At 36.2% G+C, this 24336-nt stretch overlaps 2 protein-coding genes across 5 annotated transcripts in view; both read left to right on the top strand.

Moving 5' to 3' along the window:
* Positions 1-21106, top strand: part of LOC125075983 (discoidin domain-containing receptor 2-like) — a 65123-nt gene extending 44017 nt beyond the window's left edge. For 3 of the 4 annotated variants that reach the window (XM_047687891.1, XM_047687892.1, XM_047687893.1), the window contains exons 4-15: positions 6477-6708; positions 8140-8287; positions 11685-11980; positions 12186-12393; positions 12983-13438; positions 13768-13949; positions 14262-14384; positions 14914-15032; positions 15822-15940; positions 16266-16404; positions 16693-16939; positions 17122-21106. In XM_047687891.1, coding sequence (XP_047543847.1) covers positions 6477-6708; positions 8140-8287; positions 11685-11980; positions 12186-12393; positions 12983-13438; positions 13768-13949; positions 14262-14384; positions 14914-15032; positions 15822-15940; positions 16266-16404; positions 16693-16939; positions 17122-17313 — 2461 coding nt within the window. In that variant the 3' untranslated portion in view covers positions 17314-21106. The remainder of the gene's footprint in view (positions 1-6476; positions 6709-8139; positions 8288-11684; positions 11981-12185; positions 12394-12982; positions 13439-13767; positions 13950-14261; positions 14385-14913; positions 15033-15821; positions 15941-16265; positions 16405-16692; positions 16940-17121) is intronic. The other variant, XM_047687895.1, reaches the window with a different exon arrangement.
* Positions 21107-21730: 624 nt separating this feature from the next.
* Positions 21731-24029, top strand: LOC125076216. The gene is made up of 4 exons (XM_047688276.1): positions 21731-22144; positions 22431-22562; positions 22645-22800; positions 23724-24029. The coding sequence occupies exons 1-4, from the start codon at positions 21731-21733 to the stop codon at positions 24027-24029; spliced, it is 1008 nt and encodes a 335-aa protein (XP_047544232.1).
* The last annotated feature ends 307 nt before the right edge of the window (positions 24030-24336 follow it).

Here is a 24336-nt window from a genome sequence, read left to right as displayed (position 1 = left end):
CGACGTCAATGTCGGCGTCTCGTTCGCGGTTTTAGTAGACTAATAATTTAAACTGATGAACGAGAACTTCGATTCGCGAAAGACTTTATAAGATGTGGCACATGAATCGGGAATTTTCCTAATTTTATCGATGTTAAAGTGACCCTATTTTTAAGAGTAGAGCGTGCGTCAATAAGCAGTAATGAGTGAAGCGAGTCACTTTGATTGGGCGGCACTCGCCGTGACACACGATAAATGAATGCACTAATAGCTCGTAACTATTCTCGAGTCTGATTGCTTGTCAGCTCACCGTTGATACGTGTTGTAACTTGTAATGTAAGTTCTATGAAAATATTGTGCCAGCGACGTCCGTCGCTCCGTGCGATTCTTATCTTTCGAAACAAAAAAAAACATTCAGTGGAAATTATCTAAAGATTCTCGTGACGGGTACAGAAACCATTACTATAAACCTGCCCATCTTTCACGCATCAACGGAACAACGCCGATCGACAAGATATTTTCTAGAAAGATAATTTGTATTCGAGAGATTTCTCCGTCTATAATAACTTAAGTTCGCCCAGTTGTCGACTATAATCATTATTTGCTTCATCAAAGCTGCATAAAAATGTTTGATAAACAGAGGATAGAAAAGGCAATGGACTGATCTATCTTTGCCTCTCTACGTAGAGAATATTTTGTGCGCATGTTTTAGCTAAAACTCAACCAAGAACTTGTTATATTACAAGCTATATGAAATACGAAGCGGAGTGGAATTTTCGAGACTCGAGAAATTATTTTCAACCAATAATGCAAGTACCGATACAATATATTAATATTATAATATCTTATCGTGGAATTCCGACTTCAGCTTTGTATAACAATGAATATAAAAAAGCGTCTATAACCGCGAGCATTGTCTTGTTTCAAACGTTAAATAACTAAACATTTCTTGTAAACAAAGTTTGTGTGGATATAGATTAAGTAAGGTTGATGCTTGTCTTGGTGTGTGGTCGATTTTCAGCCTTGTAACATGTGTAGATTAAAAGTGTTTGTTCTCAGAAAACGTGTTCATTATACACATGAGGGATTGTTTTAAGTTTCGGAATATTTATATTGTAACGATTAAGGCGTCGTACGAACTCGCGTGGAAGAGGAAGCAATGTTGAAATGTTTAGAGCTATTTGTTTCGGTTCAACAAGTATGACCTTAGCTTTATAATATACGAAATAAAGTTTACTTTATTTTTTTTGTATGTTGTCTATGTATAATTCGAATAAGAATCGAATGTTTAATGTAAATGAATATCAAAATCATTTATTGGTATTTTTTGGGATGGCTTGGCACAAATTTCAGCATATAGATAAAAAAAAACTAAAGAAAAGAAAATTTACAAATCGACAAAATAAAATAACAATTGAAATCATACCAAAACTCCTTAAAATTGATACGGAATCCGTAGCAGTGGCCCTAGGTCTACAGGTCTTATGTTCGACGAACACTATGGAATTAGGCGTAAGCCTCGCTCGTGACCGATTACAAAGGGGCCGATAAGACGCTGCCTGGATTAGCCTTACTTAGGTTACTTCTTAACGTGCTCGCTTTTAACTTTCATTTTTTAAATTTATATTTGAATTTTTTATCAAGCTCCGTTTACGTAAAGCCAGTTCAAGATAAGGTTTATATCAAAAATTTCTGTCCTAATTTTCACACTCAAATATTGAAACTACGTACATGGATACCGTAAACACATTTGCTTTGTACGGCTTTGCCTGAGAGACGGACCTACTGTTTGTGGCGGTGAATGATTGGTAAATGGGTGGTCTTTTTATTCTACGGCAATAAATTGTATATCTGTGGTCAGCATGAATAGTAAACGAAACCGTTTTATTACAAGGACTATAACATTGTTGTTGTGGCTAATGCCCGTGGGTGAAGGTCACCACTTAGCATCAGAGTTTAGTTTGACCATCTATCTCTCCTTAATGCCTCCCAATAAAAAATATAACATAATTATTTACTTCATTTGGTTCGTTAAAGCTATGTGCACCGCCCACACATCATTCATTCCACCTTCAAACAGTTACCAACACATGCTTGTTTCCTCGCGGTTAGGTACTGTCTTCACCTCATAATTCGAGATGAATATTAAACACATGAAAATTGCTTGTTGCAATTTTCCTTGGCCGGATTTGAATATGAACAACAATAATAATGTTCACGATATTTCTTAATCGCGGGGGACTTCATTGTCTACACACAGACGAAATTAAATCAAACGAAAGCGAAACGCTGCGAGCACAGAAACTCTTATTAAATAGTATTTGTTTGTATATTAGCGCTAGCGGAACAACAGAAAATATCTAGTAAAAATAATTTAAGAGAAATCTTATTGAGAGCAATTGTTTTATATCCCTCGCTACACTAGAATTCAATCCAATCTGCGCCAAAGGTAAATAGAAATAAAGCAATTTACTGACGGGATAAAACTATACTCTATTATATAAAATACTTTATAGTTCTTTGCAGTCGATGCACGATATAATGTGCTTAATTAAAAAAATACGTCTTGAGTTTACTTTGGAGTCAAGTTTTTCGTCGTTTAATTATTGCAGTTCGAGCTTATCGTCGAAAATAACCGGAGATAAATTGATGATTTCGAAAGTAAATTAAAAATGGCCAACGAACGAAGCATTAATCTAAATATTCATATTACAAAGGAACCACTCGTTTCATGTTTTTTTTGTATGCATTCGCAGTAGTTGTAGTTGCAAATTATTTGCAACAAAGAAAAGTATTACGAGCAGTTCGGCTTTTTATTTTATTTTTTCGGTTTTAATACAAATATACATGATCCTCGAAATCCTTGTTCATTCTAAAAAGTTTATTAGTTGGAGGTTCAAATACTCTCGTTAGCATGTTCAGCTGTGGCGATAATTGATGAGTGGCTTCTTAACTATAGCTGAAACTTACACCACCGTGCTGCTTCATGCTGCATATGTGTTTATACAAAACGTCATCCCACACGAGCATTCTCCCTCATCATGTTTTCTATCCGCGGCGCCGAATTCAGTTACAGTTTTGTAGTACATATAAAACCTTTTAATATAAAAATTCAAATTTTGAAAAGATATATATTTTTTTGTAATATTTACAGATCTAACGAGTACTATACATTTAATGGTAGCTGTGGACAAAAGAGAGTATTTCATATATAATAAAGTACCCGAGGTCACCCGTGCGTGCACATTAAAAACCCTCGCTGTCTATAGTCATATTATAATAAAAAATATATATAAAAGTTCCTTCCGTGTAACAAGCGTGCGTGCCTAAACCACCGTCACACGTTAATGACGTCGCATGTCTTAACAACTCGTGGTATTCTTAACCCAAATGTACTGACATATTTCTACCGGTGTGAAAACCACTGATACATAACACGATTGAAAGTTGAATACATGTGATGTGATCAATATTTACTGCATTTCCTTGAACTTGTTAGGATCCGTGTTCTGTTACAGTGAAGCGATTCTCGCGCACAAAAGATCACTTCTGTCACGTGTAACATTACCAATGTTATCACTATAACGAAGTTCTCCCGCTGCATCCGTACGCGATAAACTCAATAAATACAAAACGGATTTTTATACGGTTTTCACGAATGGGCGGAGTGATTCAGGTGTATAATTCATTCGATTTTATTAAAATTGGCCTTAATGTGATGATGATTGTTTTTCTTTTTTCCTGTTTTTTTTTTCTTTTTTATGTCATAGGTTAGCGGTCGAGCATATAGGACATCTGATCGTAAGTGGCCAGCACCGCCCATAGACAATGACGCTTTAAGAAATATTAACCATTTCTTACATCGCCAATGCGCCACCAACCTTAGCTAAGATGTTATGGTGTGTTGTGCCTGTATTTACACTGGCTCACTCACCCTTCCAACCGGAACACAACAATACTGAGTACTGTTGTTTGGCGATAGAATATCCGATGAGTGTCTAGTACCAAACTAGACGGGCTTGCACAAAGCCCTGCCGCCAAGAGAATGTGTTGAAGTTTTTTTTGTGTTCCTAACATGAAGTTAACACTTATTTTGTCTGTCTATCGGGACGGTAAAATTCAAACAGAGATCTAAAGCTATAAATCCTTTTTATACGAAACCCTTTGACACCGTCCATAATACTTCGCGTCGGGGCTCAACTTGATATGGTTAAATTCGTTACTTCACGTTGATATCAAATAGCTGTTGGAATCCGTACTAGTGATAATGGACTTTTGCTGTTACTTTAACGAAAACAAAAAGTTCTTGAACTGCTGGAAAAATTGAATTCCTTTGAATACGTTGTGAAATGTCTCTTTAATATTTACATCGAAATATGCACACCCGTGTCATTCGGTAATGTTTCTTATCAACAAAATACTATATAGTTTTTTAATTCCATACATTTGATAAAAATGAGTACATAGATGAAATAACAAAAAATCCGCTAACTGTGGCCAGACCAAGACCAAGTATCACAAAGATCAATTTTCCTGTTGCCTGACCAATGTTCCCAGACTGTTGATATGCGAATTATTGCTGCGCCATTGCCACCGGTCTGGAGCGGCAATCATTCACTTACTTAACTTTGTAACTTATACTAACATAAAATAAGCAAATCGCTTAACCATTATTTAAATCCCAATTTGTTTTTAGTTACTAAAGGCAGATATTATTGTAGATTATATAAAATTGAACGATGAAGTGCAGTATTCGCCTGGAAACATTGAATAATTTCCTTTTTTTTTTGTGAAGTGAGATTCGAAACATTGACATACCCAATCGGAATATCGTTTTGGAGTTTTAAGGGGTGTAGCGCCTAATTGTCACTGCCTTATCTCAAAAACGTCAATATCCACGTTTAATGGCCTTGGTAAACTTGAAACGACACTAATCGTTCGGGAAGTCGGCAATCGAGAGTTCTAACAACACAGCTAGAATTATCTGTGTCAGTCCGCCTTTCAGTAACAGATATTAAAAACGTCTGCTGAATTTTAAACCTGCTAATACAAGTGCTCGCTGAGTAGACCCCGCTGCCATTTTCACCGGAGGGCTCGTATATGAAAACTTTACTTAAAGCATCATATGTGTCTATTTCGAAAATGTATATACATAGTATAGTTGGTAAGGCTTTTGCACTGAAAAGATTCATCGTACGATTTGGGCAGCCATCATCATTCATATATATAATAAACTAGCTGTGCCCGTGACTTCGTGCACGTTTGAATTTAACAAAAAACTTATTGTTGTATGTAGCCTAAGTTACTCCTAATTACGTCAGCTTTCTGCCAGTGAAAGTCCCTTTCGATCTAGCCGTTCCAGAGTATAGCCGGAATGTATGGATTGGTTACATTGGATGGATTACATGTGCATTTAGTAAAAAGCGGTTATTTTGATATTGCAAACAGACACTCCAATTTTATTATATGTATAGATTGTATGCATCGTGTAAATTGTGCCCATTTAAAATAAGTTTGAAATTGTTGTTTATAGGTCTTACAGGTGTCTTATAGGTTAGATAGATAGTCTTTATTAAAATTTGCCCGTCATATTGTAAATTAAAATCTCCATTTAAAAAATCGTTAGATTAATTATAAAACAACGGAGCTTACTGTTATTAGCCGATATTGGATTTTTGTCCATTTAGTTTGTTTGGTTATTTTAAATATCTGTTAGTTTTGTTGTCACGCTCTGTTGTGGTCACAGGTACTCGTATCTATATTAATTCGCGTTTTAAAATTCGAATGAATGAATTCGAGCGGCGAATGAATCTGTTAGATAAAAAATTGACGCGAAACCGTGTAGATTTCAACCGTGAAAATTAAACTAACGCAGTATGAAGTAGCATTGAGTCCAGAGACCCAAAAATTATTTTCATGATGTTTAAAGATATAAGCTATAATTTTCGCTTTTATATATGTATTTGGAGGAATAGCTGGGAAACCAGTATAATATTTTACTTTGACTAAACATCCTGAAGTTGAAATACGGAGCTATGTCTCTTGGACCATTAGAAATATTTGTCAAATGCAAATACCGTTGCAGAAACTAACTCCGCCGGCCATGGCTAGCCGGTATCTATCAAAGCTCTTTGGAATAGTTTGAACTATGTACTCGTAATACTCCGTTCGTGTGTGAGTTAGTGAAATACTGAAATACTTTGGTAAAAACTCAGAGCGCTACCTGATATTACGAACACGTTACGAAAGGTGGGATACTTACGATAATAGCATACAATGGCATCATCAGTGATCACATTTTATTTTTGTATTTATTGAGGTATTTATTTCTGAAGAGTCTTAAGCATGAGGTGTCTGTGATGAAGACATCTTCCTTAATATACAACGTATCCTACCAAATATAATACTGACCGACGATAAAATTATGCAAAATATAATTAGTTAATACATCTTACCGTACCAGCGTATTTAACTATTATTATTTTAATTCTTCACAGATTAAATCAAGAAATAAAGGGTGGCGCATGGTGTCCTAAGTCTCAAATCACGACTGAATCGACCGAGTGGCTGGAGGTAGACCTTCACTCCGTTCACGTGATCACAGGGGCCGGTACGCAGGGCAGATTTGGCAACGGTCAGGGTGCGGAGTACGCGGAGGCCTACGTCTTAGAGTACTGGCGACCGAAGCTCGGCAAATGGGTGCGGTACCGCGCCGCTGATGGCCAAGAGGTAAGACAACGTAAATGAACTTACACAGCCAGTTCACAGAGACAACAGCGAGTGGTTTCATGCAGTTCACTTATTCAAAAACGATTAAATTACGCGATAAATATTCTCGTGCGGCACGTTTTTATCTTGAAAACATAGTTACGAGACTTAATACTTTCTAAAGTTTAAGCAGAACACGAAATTATTGGACCAAACATAATATCCAAACATATTAATTTTTCAACTAACTAAAGACCCGCCCGGCTTCGCACGGATGCAATGCTGATACTAAATATACTACAGAATGTCCTTACATCACAGTTCACAATTTCAGTCATTAGACAATACAAACCGCTATGACCCTACGTTTTAAATCTGTAATATCTTCGAAAATATTAATTTAAATTACATGCTGTAAAGGGCCATATTGATCTATATTAAATGCAAAATGTATTTAAGGCACTTAATTGGATAAGGATTAATGCTGTATTGCTTAAAATCGCTTCGAAAATAAGCCATTATTTCTCGTAAAAAGTAAAGAATAAAAAATGATTGTTATGGGCTATCCCTAAGAGATAGTCATACACAGTAGCGAATTTTTTGTAGACCATTTTAAGGTGTACAATACTGTAGTACATTATTTTGATCTATCTGGTAGGGTTTGCCAGCGTTTGCAATGTGAGCTTAAAAAATGTGTCTATTTGAGTCATCGCTTGTAACAGACGACATAAACCTCTAAAATTATCAGTGTTTCTCTACTATATTGTGCACCTTCCTCTTGAATCAATCTATCTATTAAAAAACCGCATCAAAATCCGTTGTATAATTTCAAAAATCTAAGCATATAGGGACAGCGGTGAGCAACTTTGTTTTATACTATGTATTGATGAACTAAGTAACTTTTGACATACATACACACATAATCATCATTCGAGTGTGTATATTTAATGTCAGAGTTGAAGATAGTACTAGTTATGTCTCGGCTAGTTTCTACCTCAAACATGGAATGAACAATAGGAGGATTAAAAGTAAGAGGAACCTCGCTCCTCGCTTTATGGGCATGAAAATCGATATACGCAAAGATAGATAATAAAGCTATACTTTATGTAAAATTTTTAATAAAACGCGAGTTGATGTCTCTATATACGTCACTGATTTATTAAAATGAATGAATTGTTTCCCTTAAAACAAACAAAGAGGTTTATTTAAGACCGCTATCGAAAACATTGGAATAGTTCCTAGGTATAAGATATGTACTTTAATGTTTTGGGTCTGCGAACTTTAGTAAATAGGTCACCTGATGTTAAGTAGTTATTGTCTTGTGCCTGTAGTAACGCTGGCTTATTCACCCTTCAAACCGGAAAGCAACTCTATTCAGTATATCTGATGACTGAGTGGATCTATCCAGACGGGTGTCAAAAAACCTTATCATCAATATATTTTTCAATATAGATACTATCCGGCAACACGAACACTTACCTGGAGAAGAAGAACCATCTAGAACCACCGATATGGGCGTCGAAGATCCGCTTCATACCCTACAGCTCCCACCGACGCACTGTTTGCATGAGGGTCGAGCTCTACGGCTGTTATTGGAGCGGTAAGGATTGAACAATGTATATTAATTAAGAAAAAGTTAAGTGTTCTCCCGCTTATCGGATGAATCATTCTCTTCAGAAGAAGAGGAGAGGTAGCATACATATTTATGTGTACATAGAAACTTTTATGAATTTCACGAACAAGAAGTCATTTAACACTTCGGATTATTAATAATAGATTTATATTTAAATAGGTTTTTAATTGCATTATGGTGTATGTGTGTATGGTGATGATGTTCCAGAGGAACACCATTCCCAACAGCGCAGCACATTTACTGCACGAGCTCTCATTCACTGGTCCTATCTTTGTTCTTTTACAATCATAAGCCGACAAGACCACATTTCGACACTCGCAGAGAGGGCTGACATAGGACCAAAGGCTTTACGGTTTATTGACCTGACGTGGGATTTGAACCTAATACCTCGGGATCTGCAACCTTACATTTTAGTCACTAGACTAACGAAACTGTAAAATAAAATATGTCCTATAATGTAGCCATATTAAAACACTAAATAGCATAAATGTTAAGTAAGTTCAATGAAACGCCATAATGTTAGTCCCATAACACAATACACCTTTTTAAAAGTATAATAATTGCATTTTCAAGGAATGAATGAATGATTTTCACATTCAACGATTATTTCCAATATTGTGCGCGACTAAAAACGAGTAACAACCATTCTTTTAACGATAACTCTTTGGATAAGACCTAGGGTTGCTAGACTTTGAGCTATTTTTTTTATTTTTTATATTATTTTTATATTTGTATATACATTTTTTATATTTGCTTAATAATTCTTTAATGATTTCGGACTGTTTTTAGATATGATCATGTATGTCGGTATATAGATTTGTAAATTCCTGGCTACTTGAGCATTTTTTCTTACCCGATTAGCTTAACACTCTCACCAGTAATAAATTTAATATACCTTATCGGTCGAAACAAATTCTATCGTATTTGTTAAAACACCAATACTAAAAAATGATATAGGTTCTCGTAACCCTGACGAAATGTCAACAAAGGCTGAATTTGCTCGACATATCTTTCATCAATAGACATACATAGAATAATTGTTCGTATGGTAATTCTCGGTAATACCCGGAGCCTATCGCGTTCAACATCGCATGCAGCGTACAACGAATGCAGAAAATTGTTCGCCTAATCATACGTCTGCTTCTTGAGAAATTTTCGTGTTTTTTTTTTTTCATTCATGCACTGAAATCGTTCTTAACAATTCCATGCGGCCCTCGCTGAAACGTCACGAACTAACGATAATAATGTTCGCTGCGATTGTTATCGGACGTTTCGTTTTCGAAGAACGTGTAATTTTAATTTGTAACCATTTTTTTTTCTGGGTCATTATTAAGTCAAAATTTTATTAATTATACCTTTTATCATAAATATTTGATAATTATTTTGAAATAAATGATAATCTAATTTTTTTATTAAAATTTCAATGTTCGAGTTAATTTTTTATATTATATCTTGAGGTTTCTTTGCATGGAAATTAACTGCGAACTGTTCCTAGTAGGTACTATACTGTTATCGCGTCACATCTGAACACCAACAAAGAACCATGCGATAACGTAATTTATTTTATTTATTTAATGCTAAATTGTTAACATAAAATCTTAAAAACATAAACATAAATTTATAATCAACCCTTATAAAAAAATTAATTTAAGGACATTTTTTAAACGTATCTTGTACCTATGCTTGTTAATTGTGAATTAATTGTTCTAGATTGATTAAAACTTGCTTATAAGTAAGATTAGATAGTAGTAAGAATATATCTATATGAGATCAGGTGCTGATATTGTTCTTTAAATAAACATACTCTTTTGAAAACTCAATTTAATTTCTTAATTTCGCTAATTTGTAAAATAATCATTGTCCCAAGTATTTATCCCCGTCCGTTGTTAACCGTCAACGTCATGTTGCTAACAGACATACTGAGGGACGCCGTTATATATTTAAAAAAATAAAGTAAAATGTATTTTCAAAATCCAAGTGTTAATGCTTCATTCAATTGTTATACTAATGTATTTATAAATATTAATGTTTCACCGATCAGATCAGGTCGGTCTTGACACACGTGAAGCATGACTCCGAGTGACGACGGCTAAATAACCTTAGTCAGTATCGTTAAGCCCTCGCATGATCCTGAAAGTTGTACACGAGTGAACTCATAAACAATGTACTTTTTTGGATCGCTTTAAAATGTCCACAAAGAGATCCTATAAATAAAAACTTATTTAATTTTTATATGTCTAATAAAATAGCGTGGTATTGTGATTTCTAATATGTTACGGATAAGTCTCCTCATAATGTCTCATTAATATGGTATTTATAATTGAGAAATAAATATAGAACATAATAATTTTCCAAAGTCTTTACTTTACGTTGTAGTTTTTATGTAGAAATTTTAAATCTTAAGATAGATAGATTAGCCTGAGGTGTAATGTTTTCTTATACTTATATTATAATTTAAATTGCTGACGTGTCACGCAAAACCGCACGAGTTAACCCTTAACATTCAACATTATCCAACTGGTGAGAAATAACTACCATTGTTATCATAATATTCACATAAAACATCACGTTAGTATAAATCAGGTGCTTGTGAGGCACGCAGGACGTGTGTGCTAGCGTCCCTATGTGTGGAGTACGTTTTATAATGTCGGAAAATAAAATCTAACTAAACTTTTAAAGAAAATGTTTTGAAATAATAAATATAATATTATGTTGATCAATATTTTCTTGAATTTTTAGTTTAAAATAAATAAAGTCACACTCAAAGACCTCCGTTATGTCAGCACAGACTTGGTATGATTGTACCAAGTAAATGTACGACCGTCGCGTACGGTCGTCCGGTATTGGATAAACATCGAAATTGGTAGTTATTGATATAATTTATAATTAAAGAAAACGAATAAAGTAATATATACTTAATTACATATTTTTATTATCATCATAAGGAAAGTCACAAATTATATAGAATACCCGCCGCTCACACACAAAGGACTTGAGAACGGCGGCGGAGAGGTGTTTGTGATCAGAGAACGTCACGCCGTTGGCCGATAGAGCCGATACGTGGTCTTAACCCTAAATCACGGCAAAATATGGCTCACTTCTTAAACCTAGAGCACTACGAATGCACCAGACGGATAACTAAATAGCATAATGCCTTAATACTAATGTATTACAAATGTTGGAAAAGAGGAACTACCGAGTTTCTTGCCGGTTCGCGGCAGAATCTAGATTTCGAACCGGAGATATCTTTAGTTAATATAGTCTTTTAAAATGTGGAATCGAAAATGCTTGTAAAGGCCTACTTGAATAAAGTATATTTTGATTTGATTTGATTTAATAAAATAAATAATATTTTATTTTACAGTTGGCATCGTTTCGTATTCAATGCCGAAAGGCGACAAAAGGAGCAACGGTGTCGAGCTGACCGACATGATATATGACGGGCAGTGGGGTGACGAGTTGCGAGGCGGGTTGGGACAGCTCGTCGACGGGCAGTTCGGTGGTGACGAGATACGGGAGGCGGCTAAGACCTCCGCCTGGGTGGGGTGGCGTAACGACTCGAGACCGAATCCCCCTGTCATCATTTTCGAATTCGATAAAGTGAGGGAGTTCAGCGCGGTGCACTTGTACTGCAATAATAAGTTCATGAGGGATGTTCAGGTTAGTATTGACATGTGTTATACTCGTAGCCGTTCGCTGTCTGTGTGCGCATCGCGTATACACTTCATAGTTATATGTCTAACCATTCGATTATTTTGTTTCCCTTTTAAAAATGACCCAAATAATAGTATATAAATAAGTAAGTGAAATAAAACTCTTAGCGATATAATTCGTAGAATTTCCGTAATTCCAACTCTTCCTCTAGGTGTTCTCCGAGGCTATCATATCGTTTTCCATCGGAGGGCGACACTTCCAAGACGAGCCAATTCGCTACACGACGAATGAGGACAATATCTTCGAAAGTTCTCGAAACGTAAGCATCAAGCTTCACCATCGCATCGGGAAGTGGGTGCGGATCGAACTCCATTTCTCGGCGCGATGGATACTCATCAGCGAGGTGCTGTTCGACTCTGGTGAGTGAATAATTTGAAGTTATTTATTTATGACACTCGGTGAAATATCTCGGTACCTATCTTTTAAACCTATATCAGTTTAAAATGGTAAAGTAAAGTAACAGCCTTTAAAAGTCCCACTTTTAGGCTCTCCCTCTCCAATTTTAAGAAGGTTTAGTGCACCACGCTGCTCCAATGAGAGTTGGGATACACATGTGGCAGAATTTCATTGAAATTAGACACATGCAGGTTCCTTCACGATGTTTTTTCTAACCGCCAAACAGGAAATAAATTATAAATACAAAACTGACGATCTAAACTAACTAGAAAGCGTCGATTTTGAATTGCACTTTTAAATTAAATGAAACGCCACCATTAGCTATTCCGAATGTAGAATCTAATCGCCAAAAATACTGAATATCAAGAATAAAGTTTAATATTTACGTAATTTATGCATAATAGTGCATCTTGTTGGGCTTTATCATTCATTCGTCAATCATTTTCATTCAATACAACACAAATATTACAATCTTTGTTGTTTGATAGACATGAATTTGTACTTAATTTTATTTTTTACTGAATCTACAATAAAACGTATCATTGTCAACAGATGTCGCTCAAGGAAACTACACCCCAGAGATCCTTAAGCCCACCGGTGCGAAGGACAAAACGAAAGCACCTCCCACAAAGGACTTGCCCATATCCACAGCGCACCAAGAAGACCCGCTGTACATGGCCATCGTTGTGGGAGTCTTAACGGCGCTCGTGATACTCCTGGCCGTCGCAGTCTTCCTCATCATTCATAGACATAGACACAGGAAATGCTTCGCTTCACCGCTAGCTAAAACTACTATAGCGCAGAAGAGGACAGTCGCAGACAATTATAACCCTTGTGGTACTTCCATGCTGCCCGACAATAAGATGATAATCGACTGCCCGCTGGACGTCAAGTCCGATGAGTACCAAGAGCCGTATCAGGCCCTGAAGTGCGCTCCGTATTTTAGTTACAGTACAGTCTTGCTCGAGATGAAGGATTTCGTTAAGGATTCCAACACAGCCTTGTCAGGTAGGAGTTGTAATAATATCTTCTTATTTTATTTTGACGGAATATCGTTTTTAATAAGTGAAGACATGACGCATGATATACGATCGCACTGAGAAGGCTTTCCTTTATCTCAATGAAATTTCGGTGTGATGTGGTGTCTTTTAAAACATCACGTACTCTAGTTTGGGTTAGTGGACGTACAGGCAGTGAGCCCAAACGAATGGACATATAATTGAATGCGGAAGACATTACCGTCTCCTAGAAACTCAAATACAATACTATTCTCAAGTTCAATTGTCTCCCGAAGAAATTTTTATAATATTCAACATGATCCGTTATGCGCACTACAGACAGCTCCAACTACGACTACGCTGTGCCGGAACTTAGTTCGGCCCCTCTTCTCACTAAGCGGAGGTTAGCAGACAGTCTCTCCGACCGCGCCACCGAGCTCGTCAGCGACCATATGGAGACCCTCGACCTCGACACCAGGCGGTCAGCAGCCGGTTCGATACGTTCGAAGCACAGCACAAGGGTGAGTTGTCACTATCACTATGTTTATGTAATTTACACTTAAAATTTTAATATTGATAAGTAACTTTCGCCCTCTGTATTTGCACATCAATTCGGAAAGATTGTAGCGTTTATTAGTTTAATTGTTATTCTTAATTCCAAAAAAATACTGAAAACGAATCCATTGTTTTAGAAATCTGATTATCTCTAAAAATAAAATCAATGTATAAAACATACATAGTCACCTAATACTATAATTGAGTTAGAAATATTACAAGAGATGTTTAATAAATGTCTTATCCAAATATTACAACGTATTACACCCCTCCCTCAGTCCCCCAGTCAACAAGAGGTGCTGATCGATCTGAAGCGTCGCTTGGACAACACCAACGTCATCGAATTCCCGAGACACCGACTCCGCATGATCTCGAAGCTGGCTGAGGGTGCATTCGGCACTGTGAGTAACCGGATTAAAAATACCTTATTTGTGGATTTAAAAAGGAATGCAATTAATGGCTGACAGAATATATCTAATATGGTTGAAAATTGCATTGATCATAGTAAAAACAATAGCACATAACACTGCTTACTCATTTTCTTTTCCTTGTTTATATAAATCTTAGCAATCACCGACGCGCCGGTGAGTTAGCTGACTTTGGTTCGATTAGATTCGGAACTGGATTATCCATTATACAATGCAAGCAATCCGGATAATTATGTATTATTCTAATAAAAGACCCAAAGCCTTGACTAAAATATAATATAAACCACTTTTTGCCATTTTCCAAATCACTTGATATATTGTATAGATTTCTGCTGAAACGGTACACTCGAAATCACTAATACCAACAATATTAGGCAAAGTCCATATGCTATACTAAGCAGCCTACTTTTTTATGTATCATCTTTTATTGAATGTGCTTTAATAATACCTTATGTCGGTGAGAAGCTGTTTTTATCATTGTTAACTCGCCATGGTCGTTCAGGTATACGTAGCGGAAGCAGATGGCGTGCCGGAGTATAACGGTACCATCACCTCGGAGAAGCGGCTGGTGGCAGTCAAGTTCCTCTGCCACGACGCTTCCGCGAAGGAGAGGTATATCATGTATGCGCTTCTTTTTATTATATTTTATTGTCTTTAGCTTTGTACATAAAAATTTTATTTTATCTAACAGACGAGGCAGTTTGACGTAAATTGAGAACTTAAATATGATTTTTTTTTGTACACTTACAATTTGAGTTTTAATGTTTATTTAGTATGACAGATTATCTTTTTTGTTTATTGCCTAGTTCATATAGCTGCATATCCTGATATCCCAGGTTTGAAACCACGACTAAACCCATTAAAATAAAAACTTTTATGTGTCTCGGACAGCACATACAGCTTTTAATTGGAAGGCATTGAGTGTGAGATAATATGAAGGGTATTTGTTTACGCACATAAGCGTCCAGTATAATTCGGACTGATTCGGTTAATATATTTTGTGGTAGGGTGTTTTTACACGCCCCTCTGGGTATGTACTACCGACTCATCATATATTCTACCACCAAACAGCAAAAGTATGGTTTTGTTCCGGTTTGAAGGGTGGAAGCAGTGTGACTAAAGGTACAAGGGACATAACATCTTAGTTTCCGAGGTTAGTGGCGCATTGGTGATAGGACGTTTGATTGATATTTATTACAGTTTGATATCCATAGACTGTGACCACTTACCATCATATCGTCAATTTGCCAGTCCGCCTACATATGTAAAATAAAAGTTTCTTAAATCGAAAATGTGACTTTTCAAAATCAACCATTATTTAATGTGAAATTAAAACGAAAATCATCAGTCTGTTAATTTCATGGTGTTTATCTAAAGTAATCACTTGTTATAAATAAAAACTTGTTTCAGGGAGGATTTCGAGAGAGATGTACGCATTCTCGCTGCGCTCTCGTCGCCTCATCTCGCGAGAGTGTTGGGAGCATGTCGATCCCCACCACTGGCTGTCGTCTTAGAGTACTTGGAACTAGGTAAACGATATCAGATGATATTATGTGAAATCTTGTATTTTCTTATATTAAATACCTTATCTCGTTTGGTTTACGGGCAATGCTGTTTGTTCTATTAAATACAATAGGACTTTAAAGACTCGCTATCCTTTATAAATCCCATAAATGAGAAAGAGATAACAATAATTCGGTTCATGTTAAATTAATTACACATTGAAACGCGGTTTGAAAACACAGTTGATTCAAACAGAATAAAAAACAGTACCGAATTAGTTTGAAATATAATAGTTATTTTTGTGATTGGATAGAGTTTATCAGAACACATGACGCAACGTACTGTTTCCAGGTGATTTGTGCGCGTTCCTCCGCACGTCTCCCCCCGGGAGCGTCAGCACGGGCACGTTATTGCACATCACGACGCAGATCTCGGCGGGCATGCACTACCTGGAGTCGCTCAACTTCGTTCATCGAGACCTCGCTACGAGGTATGCTTTAGCTTATGTTTTACTCCCAGTAGGGGTGTGTGCGGGTCCGTAGTTATAGGTAGGTATTTTTTCCCCCATAATTTTGTTTTTATCATTTGGAAAAGCACTGAACCTATGGAATATTTGGCACTTGCAGAATAATAAGGTCGAAGCTTTATTAAAGCCGAACAGAATATAAATGAATCGAAATATTCAAAACAATATTATATGAATGATAGAAATAGAGAAACGTGGATTTTTAATTTGTTACCTTTTCTTGTTTAATTAAATAATATTTTGTTTTTGCAGGAATTGTCTAATTGGGAAGGGCTATCAAATAAAAATAAGCGATTTCGGCACCGACAACGAGACTTACGCGTGCGACTACTACAAGGTCGACGGCAGGATCCCGTTACCACTGCGGTGGGCGGCGTGGGAGTCCGTGCTGAGGGGGAAGTACACCACCAAGAGCGACGTGTGGGCTTTCGCGGTCACTCTGCACGAGATATTCACAATCTGCAGGAGGCGCCCCTACGAACATCTCACGGAAGCTGAGGTCAGGAGAAAGATAATCAGTGTCTTGGACTTTTATATCCATCTAAAAACTTTACATTGTAGTACTATTAAGCCAAAAAGGCAGTACTTGTCATTCACAAGATCTCGAGAACGCTTTAATTACGATTGTATTTATCATAAATCCTGATCATCATACCGAATCAAAAATGTTTCTCCTTCTAGGTGTTAGAGAACCTTTCTCATCTCCAAGCTGACGACGGCCTCTTCGAATGCATCGACCGCTGCCCCGGTCTGCCGCGAGACATCTACGAGCTCATGTGTGAATGTTGGAGACGTGACGAACTGGAGAGGCCGACCTTCGCGGAGATTCATCTGTTCTTACAGAGAAAAGGCCTCGGATACGCTACCTCGTGACTGGCGGTCCCCCCGGGGTACCTTTGGACTTAGCCGGCTAGCTGTGGGTGCGGTTGTTACGATTGATTCTCTTACCAGGCCGATTCTATTACTCCTTCACTATTAAAGCGTAACGTGGAACAAAAGTTAACTGTGTCGTAAATCGAATTACGAATCAGCTAAGTTTTGATCACAAGCACATATTGAAACCGTTGGAACAATAACTGGACATAGTTTGAGCTGCGTCTCCACAAAGAGGAAAATAGGCAACTTTTTGATAACGTTTCCATATTTAACTTAAGTTGTCAACAAGAATTGTTATTTTGTAATTGTTGATAACTTTTGGGTGCATAACAACCCGTTGCGAACACAGAAATTGCCAACTATTTGAATTACCGTAAACAAAATGTCTATTGTAAATATTATAGACCCCGTGGTCTATGCTCTTGGTCTATGGGATGCGTCAAGTGTTCGCTTTAATGGTGGGGAAGTGTGGAGTCCCCCTCCCGAGCTGAGATACCGGATTTTGTTTGAATACGTTTATTGTATGTATTGCTTTACTTTATATCGACGGGCTATATATTATGACATCCTATATAAAAATATATCGTGTTAAATTAAATTATTTAATTATGTTTTAGATAGATATGAATTTACATTTAATTTGGAAAATTCGCAATCGCTACAATTTTCCATTCACATTTGTCGGTTAAGAGAAAACATCGAATGATAGTTAGAGTAACTGAACACATCTGGACGTTTTTTATCGGACCGATGGGGCCGCAACGGTTGTACGATTATCGCTCGCAATCACGATCGCATTGAGGTACGGAGATATCTTAATTGCAAGATTACCGAAAGACTGAAATTGTGTTAGATTACTCTGATCTTTAGTCAGTTTAGACTAAAACTAAAGCCTGCAGATGTGTTTATTGTTTAGAAATGATTTGTGTAAACCGGCATCTTGGCTTACGATGACCTGGACGTATCCGGGATGATTAGATAAATTTGATCTTACATTATTTATATATTTAGATAGTGTGTCGCGCTACAAAATAACTAAAACAATCGAGCCAACTTTATTATCTTTGTGTGCGTGACAGCTACGCTTGACTCTCGCCAAACGACATAATACTTTACTAGTGCGCGTGTACTTAGTGACCAACTGTTGGCCACTATTTATTTCGACGCGTTCTCGTATCTTGATATATAAATAATGAACGAATTTGACATTATATCGAGTGTAAGTATACGTTAGACCCACTTAACTATCCATTATTTTGTATGTAATTTACGTGCTTTCATAGTTGTTTTTTATATAGACTTTCAATTATATTTGAGTAATATTTTAAACTTACTATAGTTTGAAAGACATGAGAGTAAAATGTGAGGTGCGGCCGTGGAAACTTAGGCCTAAAAATTGACCCCAAATATTTTATATATTCTCATATATTATACACTTTTGGGATATCGCTTATATCGACTAAAGATTTTTCATATGTTAATGTTGAAGTTTCCTTTACAGATATAAAAAGTCATGTACTTAATAATTTTAAAGATTCAAATTCAAATTTAAAGCTTTAATCCATCTTGACATACAACGAAATTTTTAAAACAATAATTTTAAGTATTTTTAATATTATAAAAAAATATTTCGTGCCATATACGATATTATTGACATTGTTTATATTTATTTATTATATTATAGTTATATATTATATTGATTATTTGTAAAGTTAGTTACATTACATCAACGTATATGTATTATTGAGAACTTAAACCAATCTGAAACGACCGCACCTCGGCTAGTTGTCGTAATTGACTTATATATAAATAGTTCTCTCATCTCGAGAGTTACCTCGTAAGCTTTTAGATAATTTCGACTGAATATCGTACGATAAACGATCATTTTTGTACTTAATATGAAAATAAATTGAGTCACTCTCCGGCTTCAGCACGGCCTTCCCTATCGTAGTTCGTACGATGTCAAACTTATATATTTATTATTTTCTATTCATTTCTGACTGAAAATTCCAAGTTTCGTTCTATTAATGAACGTTGAATTCATACATCTATTATCTCTTTCTCTCAAACGATGTGTGACAGAGACGTTTATTAATTTAGCGATAATAGTTTCTAGGACGTTTTTAAAGTGACGTTTAGTTGGCTGACCTGACAGCTAGATTTAGACTTAACGCTGCAGGATTTAAGAGGCTTCTTACTTATGTTGTTGTTAGTGTAACGGCACGTATTTTTCAATTTATGAGCTTAATAGCTGTCGTAGGTCGTGTCGAGTGTTGCCAATTTGTGAACAGTCGATGAATAATGTTATCTGTTCTGACGTGTAACATGGATTTGAAAGATGGAATTTTAAAAATTGACCATAATTTGTAATAAAAAAAATATATAAATATCATGGAATAAGTATTGATGACTATATAAAATATATACTGTATTATATAACAATTGTTGTTGAAACGTTACTTTCAACACGTTCACAAAGAATCAAGAACATATGTTTAATGAGATACATGTTACACGTACCTCTCCTCTGCCGCGTAACTCACGAGTGAGCTACGTTTAATAGACACTAGACAAGACAACCCCTCCCCCCTCGACCATTGACAACTTCGACTTAGAAAGTTACCGACCTAGATAGTAATTTATTTTCATACAACACCTATATTACCTACAATAAAAACAGTGATCTTATATTTGTGTATATGTAAGTTTATATAGTTGCATTTTAAAAGTCGATACAATGAATTATTTAAATTAAAAAAAAAGAATTATAAATAAATAGATGTATTATATACACTATAGATATACATATGTCTATTTTCCGTAGTTTGCTGGTTCCGAGTTAGTGTTGACAGTTAACGACAATATATCGATTAGATAGTCTTTTTATTCGATAAATCGTATCGCGTTCGGATAATCGTGAGAATCGATACGATAATCCGATCGCCCTAATAGTGTATCACTAGGTGTTACGTTCCCGTGGACCGAACCGACGGCTTAATGTTAGGAGCCTATATATTTAGCACTTTAATATTAAGTAGTATAAGAGCGTCTTTAGTTTGCAATGTAGACATGTTTGAACTTGTACACAGACGGAACCAATGTAATAGGCTAATGTGTATTCTTATCGAATAAACGCTAAGATCGCGCTGACTCATTCTCTGTTCCTGTCGCGCGTATTGATACTCGTTAAGCTGGACAAGGACAGAGTGCGTGTTTAGCGCTTAAAAGCGTTTAGAAGTAAGACTCAAGAGATCTATGTAATTTTTAAGTATATAGAAAACTATAAGACTTTTCTTTACGAACCTGGCCTTACTTTCTTGTTACTGTCTAGCTTGTAGACAATAGATAGCGTAGTTATATTTGAGCCCCCCCCCCCTTCCTTCTCTATAGTGCCGCGTATCTTTAGGTAATTAAATTAGTCACTAATAACAATGTACAATAATAAACACCCTCTCTGCCTTAGTGTGCGACTTTTATCCCTAAAGCGAATATCACGTTAGATGTTTTATGACTTGTAAATACGAATACGGCTAATGTAAAGAAATATTCAGCACTATGGAAATCTTAAATTCCTAACAATGGTCCAAACTTCATTCGCTTTTTTATTTGTACTATACGATTATACAATTTCTATTTAGATAAATAAATAATAATTAGGTCTATAGATATGTCTTACGCTTTAATTTTATTTTATAGTGTAAAACGTGTATTTGATGAAATGCTTAATTTTCATAATCAAAGTTTTATGGAGGTTGATACCAAATGCAGTATTTTTATTTTATACTCTACATCTTTGTACCCAAATAAAAGCAATATTCTAACTTATGCGGTGTTTCTCTTTGTGTGACCCTTTCTTGAAATATAATCTCAGTAAGTATATTACCAACTGAGAGCATAACTAAGAAGCAATTTGACATCGAGTTGATTTGTATTTAGTTAATCAGATGGAGACCCTAAATTTACATGTAATTGGTGTTTATAATAAACTCGAGCTCAGACAAAATGTATATTAACCAATCCGCGTTGGAGCAGCATGGTTAAATTAAAACTACCACGTTCTCTTCAAGACTTCGAAGACCTAGAAACCCGTGCCCAGCAGTAGGCCATTCATATACTTTTACTTGGCTATTTACTCAAAGTTTTCATGGAATAAGCGAAATGTGTATGTTTGTGCACATGCGGGTATAAAAGCAGGGCCGAGCTAGTTCAAACTATAACAAGCAATATAAATAAATAATCCATTGTTTGAAAAAAATATGTAAAAACGTCGGTTACTTTATTTTTTCGTAGTTCTGGCTTATAAACACTATTCTTCTTATCGATTGGCGTATTAACAACATCCTTCACGAAACAAAACAGCTAAGAGCAAAACTATACCCAAACGTTAACCATACAGTCGCATAAACATTTCAACATGAAACGAGGCGGACTTCTCGTAATACTCTACCTCCTACAAACCGTTATAGCAGTTAAGGTCAAAGTAATAATGCATTCAGATCAAGAAGACTCGAGAGATGAAGACGAAACGCAAACAGAGTCATGGGACTCGAGGAAGAAAGTCGAAATAACTATGCTCCCGTTCCTAAAGAAAACACACAGGGCAAAGCAAATAGAATTCGAGGAGGAGAAACAAACTGAAAAGCCAAAACAGATGCACCCGAACGAAATGTTGTTTCCGTTAATATATCGACAGAATCATATTAACAGCATGTTCAAATTCGGTGAGAACTGGTACACTTGGTCGAATGAGAAACGAACCGACGGATCGAAGGCGGTCAATTATTACATTTGTTACGACGAACCGAAGCACTGCGACGAAATTGGATGGGTAAGGAGTTAATCTATAAAGGAAATTAAATATGTTAAGGTGAAACATTTGAAACAAGTTTATACTGTTTCGGAAATGGTGAATAGATTATATAGTAGACATGCTTTTTCTGTTTGATTTATCTTAGAGTCGACTAAAATTTTATTTAGATAAAAGTCATCATTGTAATTATAATGGGAGGCGCGTCATAGCTAACCTAATTTGAGGAGGCCAATAAGGTCTTTCCAAAATAATATTACTTACTTTAGTAACTTGGATCTCTAACTCTAAATAAATAATTGCACAGGAGCGAACGGACACAATACCAAAATGCGCATTCCAAATAGAGGCGCTCACTCCTGACGACCGCGCCTGTATCAACGGCTTCGGTGTGGAGTCTCACGCTAATTCCGCATGCGACGGTGGAGAACAGATGAAGGTGCAATGCTAACTGTATTAATAATAAAATTTGGAATAATGTTTGAATATGAATTACAATTAAATCGATCTATTATGTCAAGGTAAGCGAAATTGTACGCTCGTGCGGGCCAAGGATCCGTTCGCTATGGCGCTTCGTACGTGTAGGACTCCGACCTACCAGCGCAGTTAAACCTGCCGACGTCAATTCGCTCGTCTGTGAGGACGAAGACGAATGCTATCTCAGTGTCGAATATAGGGTAAGAACAACTTTATTGGTAATCCTCCAAAAATACTTAATGTTTTTACAGAGACAGAGATTGACATGTAGTACGAGTTATCCGTAGTTATTTGCTTTCCAATGTTTTACATACGATGGTATACAATTATTTTTCAATTATCAGAAGAATTGTTAATTCTACGACAAACCGAGCTTTTACCGACATTAGGTTTACATTATAAAGATTTATCTGATGGTCTTTCATTTATACTTGTATCTGATTCACATTAGATCGGATCTGTTCTCAATGTGTCGTACATACCCTTATCTTTGACACTTAGCCGATGGTTTTCTATAGATCGAAAGTGAACAGTGCGACGGAAATACATACAATCATATACATCAGACCATCTGTTGATAACCTTCGCAGAGCCGTCTCAAGCTATGCTGGGGCCCTTGGGCACCCATGAATTTGGGGCCCTTTTGCTAGATATTTACTACCATGTACAAATAATTTGCTTAAATATAGTTTCATACGGTGCAGTAATTTTATGTGCGTATATTCGTAGGAATCTGATTGGTTGTACAATCTTATGGCTATTTTATAGCCTTTTTTGATAAATATTTTAGTTATTTCTTACAAATATATTACTTTCGAAAATATATATAGCAGTCAAGTTGAACACAAACTTGTGAAGGAAACTGCTGGTTCGTCGGGGCCCTCTCAGGATGGGGGCCCTGGGCACGTACCTTATGGTAAAGACGGTAATGGACCTTCGTGATTTTTAGACTTTATTTGAATCACCTCTTACTAAAAAGGTTGATACTAAAATAGTAGACAAAGGACTAGCTTCAGAAGTTATTTACGATGTTTAGACATAATGCTTGAGGTGCAACCTATTGAAGTAATTTCCTCTCAATCCAACCGGCAAACTATTAATATAATCGTTATAATTTCGTTAGATTCACCACGACAGAATAACATTCTCGCTACACGAACCCAGCCGCGGACAGACGTTTAAGAGCGCTTTGAAGCGTGATGCTACGAGTGAAGACGAGAAGACGGTGACCGAGAGCCACGCGAAGTCTGCCCATAGAGGGAAGAAAGTGGAAATTACGAAGAATAAGAAAAACCACATGAGGAACAGAAAAGTAGCGGAGGGAAAAGGGGTGGTGAAGGAAAGAGATAATTCAGAATACACTCGTCGGAGGCAAGACAAGAACAAGATTAAGATAAGGGAGGATATTTCTGAAGACGTGTCCGAATAAATTGATAATTGACACTTATGATAATGTGGTTTGATTCCAATAACTTACGGTTTCAACACTTAGATGTATAAGTCTATATAAGCAACACTGAACATGCTCGTTTAGGTTGGTCAAGTTCATGAGTTCAGAGTTAAAATAATATCTAATAATTTCTTTGGTTCTTATATTTTTTTACGAATGAATAAAATTAAAGTTAATTTGGTGAACAAACTTTAGTGTATGTATATTAATGTCGCGAGTGCACTGGTAGGTAGAGAACGTGGGTAGTTATTTATTTTGGGGGGGGGGGGGGTCCTGGGGAATTTGA

This window comes from Vanessa atalanta, chromosome Z (genome assembly GCF_905147765.1).
Source record: "Vanessa atalanta chromosome Z, ilVanAtal1.2, whole genome shotgun sequence".
NCBI lineage: Eukaryota > Metazoa > Arthropoda > Insecta > Lepidoptera > Nymphalidae > Vanessa > Vanessa atalanta.
This window is presented reverse-complemented; position numbering and strand designations above follow the sequence as displayed.